Source organism: Schistocerca americana, chromosome 2, assembly GCF_021461395.2.
Source record: "Schistocerca americana isolate TAMUIC-IGC-003095 chromosome 2, iqSchAmer2.1, whole genome shotgun sequence".
NCBI classification, from domain to species: Eukaryota; Metazoa; Arthropoda; class Insecta; order Orthoptera; family Acrididae; genus Schistocerca; species Schistocerca americana.
This window is the reverse complement of record NC_060120.1, coordinates 652,491,403-652,501,423: the sequence shown is the minus strand read 5'-3', so window position 1 is coordinate 652,501,423 and position 10,021 is coordinate 652,491,403. Positions and strand designations below refer to the sequence as shown.

Here is a 10,021-nt window from a genome sequence, read left to right as displayed (position 1 = left end):
AGTCAGTATGTTCTCCAGCACTCATGAAGTTCATGAATGGCTGCAAATGGTCTCCAGGTAGTCAAACGTAACTATTTCCAGTCAGTGATCAGTTCAGGTGGAGCAGAGGAGCCAGTCCATTCATGTAAAAACTGCCCACACCATTATGGAGCCACCACCAGCTGGCATAGTGCCTTGTTGACAGCTTGGGATCATTGCTTTGTGGATTCTGCACCACACTCAAACCATACCATCAGCTGTTAGCAACTGAAATCGGGATTCATCTGACCAGGCCACAGCTTTCCAGTTGTGTACGGTCCAACCTATATGGCCACAAGCCCAGGAGAAGCACTGTAGGATATGTCATGCTGTGAACAAGGGCATCGCGTCGGTCGTCTGCTGCCATAGTCCATTAATGCCAAACTTTGCAGCACTGTCTAACAGGTAAGTTCATCGTACATCCCACATTCATTTCTGTGCTTATTTCCACAGTGTTTCTTGTTTGTTAGCACTGACAACTATATGCAAACACCATTACTCTTGGTCGTTCAGTGAAGGCCGTCGGCCACTTTTTTGTCTGTGGTGAGAGGTAATGCTTGAAAGTTGGTATTCTCTGCATACTCTTGACACGGTGGATCTCATAATATTGAATTCTCTAATGATTTCTGAAATGGAATGTCTATGCATCTAGCTCCAACAATCAGTCAGCATTTAAAGTCCGTTAATTCCCATCATATGGCAATAATCATGTCGAACACCTTTGCACAGGAATCATTGGAGTATAAATGACAGCTCTGTTAATGCACTGCCCTTTTACACTGAAGGGCCAAAGAAACTGCTACACCTGCCTAATATAAAGCACACAGAAATGCTGCAACACAACATGGCATGGACTTGACTAATGTCTGAAGGAGTGCTGGGGGAAATGGACACCACGAATCCTGTAGTGTTGTCCATAAATCCATAAGAGTACGATGGGGTGGAGATCTCTTCTGAACAGCAAGTTGCAAAGCATCCCAGACTGTATGCTCAATAATGTTCATGTCCCGGGAGTTCGGTGACCAGCGGAAGTGTTTAAACTCAGAAGAGTGTTTCTGCAGCCAGTCTGTAGCAATTGGATGTGTGGTGTGTTGCATTATCCTGCTGGAATTGCTGTAGTTCATCAGAACACACAATGGACATGAATGGATGCAGGTGATAAGACAGGATGCTTACATATGAGCCACCAGTCAGAGTCGTATCTAGACGTATCAGGGGTCCCATATCACTCTAACTGCACGTCGCACACCATTTCCATGGATTCATGAGGTTGTTTCCATACCCATACATGTTGATACACGCTATACAATTTGAAACAACACTTGTCCGACCAGGCAACATGTTTCCAGTGATCAACAGTTCAGTGTCTGTGTCGACGGGCCCAGTTGAGACATAAAGCTTTGTGTCGTGCAGTCGTCAAGGGTACACGATCGAGCCTTCAGCTCCGAAGGTCCATAACGATGATGTTTCATCGAATGGCACACTCTCTGACAATTGTTGATGGTCCATCATTGAAATCTCCAGCAATTTGTGGAAGGGTTTCACTTCTGTCACATTGAACGATTCTCTTCAGTCGTCGGGTGGTCCCATTCTTGCAGGATCTCTTTCCGACGGCAGCAATGTCTGATATTTGACATTTTACTTGATTCTTGATATTCACGGTACACTCGTGAAATGGTCATATGGAGAAATCGCCACTTCAGTGTTACCTCAGAGATGCTGTGTCCCATCGCTCATGCGCTGACTGTAACACCATATTCAGACTCACTTAAATCTTGATAACCTGCCATTGAAGCAGCAGTAACCAATCTAACAACTGCACCAGACACTTGTTGTCTTATATAGGTGTTGCCGACTGTAGTGTCGTATTCTGGCTGTTTACATATCTCTGTATTTGAATACACAGGCCTGTACCAGTTTCTTTGGCATTTCAGTGTATTTAGTTGAGTTTACACATAAAACAAATAGGAAAAGCGACTGAAATAGTGTGGTGTGGAATTTTTTAAAAATATACATTAATCTCCAACATTTCCATTGCAATAGGGATAACTTTAAGTACAACATGAGTATCAAATAAGCTACAGTATAAGGAATTTAGCCCTAAAAGTGTCACAAAAAGAAAAAAGCTTTAACTGATTCACAAGAAAGCCCTTTATTCCTCCATATCAGAAAGGCACTGGTTGTAATTAATTTAGAACTGAATTCTTTTGCTCTTCTGCAGGAACAAGAGTCGGTGATGTATTTTCCATTGTATTGTTGACTGTCTGCTGTATCAGCTGATGACATTCTTGCATACTGTCCAGAATGTGTTTTAGGTGCCAGTGTTTTGGCAGGAGGGCGTGTTCCAGTGTGAAGAGCCCATGCCGAATACAGTGAATGCCAGTGCATGTAGCACATGTGTGAAGTTGGATACCAATGTCATGGATGAGAGTCTTCAAGTATGATTCATACTCGTTAATACACGTAACCTCTGCAAAAATTAAAAACAACAAAAAGAATGACAGTTTCGGCAAATAAAAACCACCTTCATTTAAAACATTTTACACAAGTAGATACATCAGGTTAAAAAAAAAAAAAAGAATGACTGAAAATATACAGCATTATCCTTCACAACATAATACGAGTCAAGTAGAAAAAAACACAAAATAAAAAAGAAATGTACTTCATATGCTAATATAATAAGTACTACTGCTACCTGAAGAAAGGAGATCTTAAATGGGAATCTTTAGAAGAATATCCTTACAAAATTACACTAAGTAAGCTGACAACTGATATTTGAGGAAGACTACAAGACAATGGCAAGGAGAGATTAGAGTAGCTGGGACAGTTAGTATTATTTATTTACAACCTTTACACTATTTACTGCAACTGATTTCATACAAAGGGTGAAGATGCGCAATTCATAGAAATCACTGGAGATATAATGACATGGCATCTATTGGATATACAGTAGAAAATAAATTGTGATGGAATTCCCCTGAAAGCGCTGTCATCAAACTGACAGCAAAATCATTTACTGTGTGTTAAAACACTATATACTGCACTTAGAGCAAAAAATAATGTGTGGTGAGAACCCAGCAGTAGTGATGCAATAAAATTTACTTTGTATTTCATCACATCTGAAATAAAATACAATTGCATATCTTAACACTTCTGCAGCTGTTGACTGCACCATGGGTGTTTTGGTGTACAGCTGCTGAACAGTCAGCCACACAAAGGGGACAACATGCTTCAACTGCTGTGGCAGTGAAGGATTAAGGAGGGACTTAATCAGACAATGTTTATTGATGTGGCTTTCTTGAAGGAAACACCTACTGGAGAGATTTATTGAACACGCAGGCTACCTAAATGAGATTGGTTACGTGGGGCTTGAAATCCACATCTCTCAACTGCATCTCAAAGAAGAAGAAAGCAGGTGGAGAGAACGCAAAGGATCAGCTAGAGTTAACCTCTGCTTTGCTGGGTGTGATGGGCTTCAGTAAATACAATAAATCAATAAGATATTTTTGCACAGAGCCTGCAGAACAATCATGTACTAAGAGAGGAAGCCCCGAGTTACTGCAATGAGACGCAGATAATCTCAACTATCATACATAATTTTTTGCAGAGGTGAATGTCAGGTGGAATGGCACCACTTTCAGGTGGAAATGCACCACTTTATCTTGCAGAAGAAACAGCTACATACAATGATCTCATTCTATAGATCCTGTTATTAAATGTTTATTTATTTAGTTACTAACAAAGAGATAGAGGGGCTGGCCAGTACTTACCTCAGCTCAGTACAGCCGATATATACACAAAAAACAGAACCGAAAATTTACGTTCCTAGCTTTCGGAACAAATGTTCCTTCATCAGGGAGGAGAGAGGGGAACGAAAGGGAAGAAGGGAAAGTAGATTCAGTTACTCACAACCCAGGTTATGAAGCAACAGGGAAAGGAAAACAGGGAGGGTAGCAAGGATGGAGGCATGGTTGTCAGAGGGAAGCCAAAGATATTCTACTGTAAGTAATGTGCCAGCTTCAAACCAAAAAGGATGCATACAGAAGTAAAGAGGTATATAGTATAAAGATAAACACAACTATGTAGGATCAAAAGATGCATGAATGGCTAAAGAGGAAAGGGAAAGAGGAGAAGACTGAAGAGTAAATGGGAGTGAGGTTGTTTAACGTAGGTTCAGTCCAGGGGGATTGGTGTTGGGTGGGAGAAGCCAAATGGCACATACGGTGTAGCAGGTTCCTAGGTCCCCAGAATTATGCTGGAGGGCATGCTCCGCTACTGGGTATTGGACATCTCCTAGGCGGACAGTTCATCTGTGTCCGTTCATGCGCTCAGCCAGTTTAGTTGTTGTCATACCGATGTAAAAGGCTGTGCAGTGCAGGCATGTCAGTTGATAAATGACATGTGTAGTTTCACACGTGGCCCTGCCTTGAATTATGTATGTTTTACCAGTAGCGGGGATGAAGTAGGTGGTTGTGGGGGGATGCATGGGGCAGGTTTTGCAGTGGGGTCGGTTACAGGGGTAGGAACCGCTGGGTAGAGAAGGTAGTCTGGGAATATTGTAGGGTTTAACAAGGATGTTACGGAGGTTAGGGGGGCGACGAAAGGCAACTCTGGGTGGTGTGGGGAGAATTTTGTCAAGGGATGATCTCATTTCAGGGGTTGACTTGAGAAAGTCATATCCCTGGCAGAGTAATTTGTTGATGTTTTCGAGGCCAGGATAATATTGGGTGACAAGGGGGATGCTTCTGTGTGGTCTGGGGGTAGGAACATTGTTGTTGGACGGGGAGGAATGTATTGCTCGGGAGATCTGTTTGTGGACAAGGTCTGCAGGATAGTTGCGGGAGTGGAAAGCACTGGTCAGGTTATTGGTGTAATTGTTGAGGGATTCGTCACTGGAGCAGATACGTTTGCCGTGAATACCTAGGCTGTAGGGAAGGGAGCGTTTGATGTGGAATGGATGGCAGCTATCAAAGTGAAGGTACTGTTGTTTGTTAATAGAACAGGCTCTGCTATCGGTATACTACGCCTTCCACATCGCTGGCAATGGGTTCTACACAATGCTGATGACTACTTTGAAGGACAGTAACAGGTGCAAACATGTAACTCTTTTGTATCAGTTGTGAATAAATAGTTGCCAATATTTAAGTTCCAACCCTCGTATAAAGAGATGCAGATTTAAAGGTGTGTTTAATACAAATCGTCGGCTTTACGTAGTGACATAGGAAACATGCGACAAATGTCGTCAAAAATATTGTGACTATAATGTAATTCTGTCAGAATTTTTTTCATATGGGCTAAGGACAGATCATTCTGTCACCCTACCCACATTTTTTTTCCCACTATACCACATTCATTGGCTTCTCCAACTCACAACCAAACTGTTACCTTCCAACCTGGGCAGGAATCACTAAACGGAGTAGAATGCTCCAAATTTTTGGGAGTAAATATTGATGAAAGCTTCAACTGAAAGAAGCACATTACTGAGCTTCTCAAAAAATTAGGGTCAGCTACTTGTTTTCTTTGTATAATTGCAAATCTTGTAAATGAATGAATCAACTTTCTGACATATTCCACATATTTCCACCAACAATGTCTTATGGAATAATTTTCTTACACAGAAAGTATTGATTGCACACAAGTGAGCAGTAAGAATAAAATGTGGTGTTCACACATGGACAATATGTAAGGTACCTATTCATGGAACTGGGTATTTTAACTCCACTGTCACAATACACACAGTGTAGCATACAGAAGTCATACTGAGACTGTCTAATTAACATTTTATTTGCAGTTTGCCAACTTTGGATTATCGTGACGAGCAACCGTGGTTTGTGCAAGGTTCACTACAAGACAGAACTTGTCAATATCATGCATGCGTGTCACCCTCGCTTCAGTTTAATAAAATGGTGGGCAAGGGCTAGTTGACACCAGAACAAAAAGTGAAGACAGTGTCGTTTTCAATGGAAATGAAGAGAGTAGCAGAAGCAACATTTTATTGTTTATTTTCACACATGTGGGCATAGACAATACAGTGTATGGATTACCAAAAAAATTTAAAACTGACAGCAGTATTATAGAGTAAAAGTTACCTTGTGCCAATGCAGTCCATACTCCAGAGAATATCAAGGCTGTGACAGTGGCTTTGACGCAAAGTCTTTAGAAACCCATGATGCAAGCTACAGCTGAATTGGGCATCTCACATCATTCTCTTCACAGACTACGTCATGCTAGAGTGAAACTATTCCCATACGAAATTACAGTGTTGCACAAACTAATGGAGAATTACAGTCTGGAACTTCAGCTGTTGCGAATGACGGTGCTATGATTCATGACACATGGTTCTCTGATGAACTGTATGTTCATCTGAATGGTAACGTTAATAGGCAGAACGTCATATTTTGGGCACAAGAAGCTCCTGATGTTGTAGACAAGATTGAAAATTAAGGAGAAAAAGTGAGTGTATGGGGTGCCATTTCCAGCCATGGAATCACTGGGCCAATGTTTTTCATAGGTGCAGTTAACAGTGCATGGTACATGAACAGGTTGCTGAGCAATTTTCTTCCACAACTTTATACACACAGTGGTTCCGGCATAACGGAGCTCATCCTCATACAGCAAATGTTACTCTGGATTTCTGCATGAAAATTTCAGGCACCATGTGATATTCCATTGGTATCCAGAACATTTTTGGGGTGGTTTAATATGGCCACCACACAGCCTGGATTTTAATCTCTGTGATTATTTCTTACGGGGAACATTTGAAGGAGACAGTCTACCACAACAAATCACATAATCCAATGCAACTGGCAGTGGCTATCACAACAGTTCTCCAGGGAATCACAGGAGACTCGTCTCAGATGGTTGGAAACATCACAGTTGACCTCAAAGAGGTGGTACGTCAATAAGGCGTACATACTGAACATTTACTGCACACTTGCTGAACACACATTCTGATGATTACAGTATAAAGGAAAGAAATTAATATTTTTGTTTATTAAAAGTTATATAAAAAAATTTCAATGTATGACATTTCGCACACCACCCTATATAATCACTAATAAAATCTGCCATAAATAATCCATCACAAATTGAGAAGAACAGCAATCTCCATACCTACAACACTAGAGGGGAATAAAAATATTTGATTATTCATCCAATAACATAAAATGTCTGACCGGTAGCAAAGCAAGTTTTAAATCTTATTTAAAAATCATTTCTCTTGGATAGTTCCTTCTATATCATTGACCAATTTCTACTTAAAAACTGGGAGCCATTAAAAAAATTGCTGTTTAATGTAGTTACACGAGTAGGACTAAAATAATAAAGTGGTCATTAATGTTAACATTACTCATGTATACACATCCTGTAAACTCATTTCGTTATAAGAAATGTTCAAATGATCTACGGAATATGTCATTAGCCACCTATTTAAACACCATGATAAGCTTAGAAGCATTACAACAGTTGTTCTCCATTTTTCTTTCTCCATTTAAGCTATAAGTTTTTCATCCATGCGCTGTGTCTATCACAGTGTTCATCTGACCATTTGGCACAGCTGTTTGTTTTCCATCTTGGAAAGTCACAAAGACATCTCAGTTTTGTGTGTCTTCTGCTTGTATACCAACTTCCTCTAAGATTGTTTTAGATATTGTGCATCAGCATTCTCATTTTCAGATATTTGTGTAAGGTACTGAAGATACATTTTGTCCATTTGAAATCATTCACTCTTATAACAAGGCCATAAAACAAAATTGTGTGTTTGTGCATTGTGTCCCTATTTTTTTCTATTTTAATGTATTCTTGTGGTACAAATTTTTTATGTAGATCCTGCTTTTTATATTTCTCACTTTCTAATTTCATTAGCAAACATCTTTAAAGTGCATGTAAACACACTAGTTTTGGACAGAGTTGCAATGACAAGTTTTGATATTTATCAAAAAGCACTTTTTGTTGTAAATGTTCCACGTGGTTTACAATGCTATTTTCATTTTACTAATAGCTGTTGTTTCAATGCTTTTTTTATGCAGCCCTTTGGCTGTAATCCATTAACCCTGATATTTATAGCTATACACATATTTTATTGTTTCAAATATGGTGTTGAACTGGTTTATAATGTTGATATTGCTTTTAGATCTGTTAATTCTTTCAGTACATTAATCTGTTCTGTAGCTATTTCAAATTCTTCTGTCATTAAGCCTATATCACAGCAGAAGCTTAACAGCCAATATCCACGCCATTCTTCTTAGTGTCAATCCTTAAAAGTTTAAACAACTTGCAAAGTTTCAATTCCTTGTGTCATCAATGTATTACTGAACTCCTGTATTATAATCCCTAGCAGTGTTTCATGAACTTCCTTTTGGATAAGTATGTTAAGTAGAACATCACAGCCAAAGGACTCCCATGCCTCCTCACAATCTGCACTGCTAGATACATATTTTACGTATTTTTTAACGTTATTTTTACTGGGCAGATTTGTTAATTCCTTGACAAGGAGACATTGTCTCCATAACAAAGCATATCCAAATTATAATGTATTTAGCATAATATAACAACACATTTTTCAGAAAGTTAGTTTTCGTGTGTCAAAATTCAGGAGTTCTAGTACTGGAAAGAATGTATTGACAGATTTCAGGAAAATAAGCCTAGGTGTGGAATTCAGCAACTTACTGCACCAAACACTGAAATTACAGAAGTTTGTTGGTAATGTTGACTTTTCACAGGATGAAATATCACTTTTAATTATTTTTTTACAAGATATGTTTTCATGTTACTATTAAAAACATTAACACACTGACCTTTTTTTGCCTGTGACAGCATTCACTTCAAATTTTTAAAAGTTCTCCAGAAATAATTCAAACTGTTTAACAAACTAACAGATTCATTACTACAATGTAATATTATTTTATTCTATGCCAAAACAAAACACTAACCGAGAGTAAAATCTGGTGGACTGAAGTAGGTGCACCTCACATTGTACAAAAGAGGAACTGTATTTGCTGGCGGTCTGATCATGCCTCGTGATGCCAGTTCATACGCAGTCTGACTCTGAATGTCAACTCCAGCCTGTCTGTAAACAAATAACATATAATTTTACAATATGCTAATATTTTTTAATAGTGCTCAATAGTAATAACTGTTAAAATGAGAGTGTTGATTCATATTGAAGCCGATGGTGTACCATGTGATGGCACTAGTTGTCTCTGTAACTTCCTTTTCTGTAAAGCAGGAAGACTTATCATCAGCTAAAGGACACTGTGTTGCAAGGTACAAAGGACATTACGCCTGAAACTGTACATTCAAAATATGTCCAATCAACTGCAATCTGTATTATGAAGATAAATATCAATGATCAAACTCAGACCATCAATTTTCTTTTGCTCTTCCTGATTGTTGTCCTTAGATGAAACCTTCTGCAGAAGTCACAAGTCAACAAATATAAAAGGTCAAAGATTCAAATAAAAAATTTATTCTGACAAGGATTCATGCAACATAAATTGCTCTGCATCGCCATTTTCCATTGATCCTACTATGAATCTGCTGTCATCAGTGAGAAAAGTTCCAGATAATAATTTGTTTGGTTTCTGAAACTCTTGTCAGTTACAAAAGGGTTCTTTACTCATAAAAGAAATTTACTGGCCAACAACAACCGTAACAATTATGAATGGTCTTGGGAACACTGGATTTTCCACTGCTGTGTACAGCCACAGTTACTCCCCCATTTTAGTGACACGTAATTTGAAGAAAAAAAAGAAGAAGAAGAAAAACGCAGTAAGATAAAACATTTCAACTATTAAAACAGACCTCCATCTCTTATACGGTTTTTGTAAAGAAGAAAGACAACACATGGCATTTCTGTGACAATCATAAGCAAATGAAGAAAATTATCACAAAGAATAGCTATCCATTGCCTTTAAATACAACATTTTGAGTTGCCTGAAAGTAGTAAATTATTTCTTCATTGTAAATATGTAGACTGGATACTGATAGGACAAGGCTAGTGAGC

The 10,021-nt window shown here is 38.8% G+C and overlaps 1 protein-coding gene across 1 annotated transcript in view; it reads right to left on the bottom strand.

Annotated features, from left to right (window-relative positions):
• Positions 1 to 2,145: 2,145 nt before the first annotated feature.
• LOC124595283 (mitochondrial mRNA pseudouridine synthase Trub2) overlaps positions 2,146 to 10,021 on the bottom strand; it is a 28,702-nt gene continuing 20,826 nt past the window's right edge. The window contains exons 4-5 of the mRNA XM_047133967.1: positions 8,949 to 9,085; positions 2,146 to 2,488 (exon numbers count right to left, since the gene is read on the bottom strand). Of these exons, the coding sequence (XP_046989923.1) occupies positions 2,205 to 2,488; positions 8,949 to 9,085 (421 nt within the window). The 3' untranslated portion in view covers positions 2,146 to 2,204. The remainder of the gene's footprint in view (positions 2,489 to 8,948; positions 9,086 to 10,021) is intronic.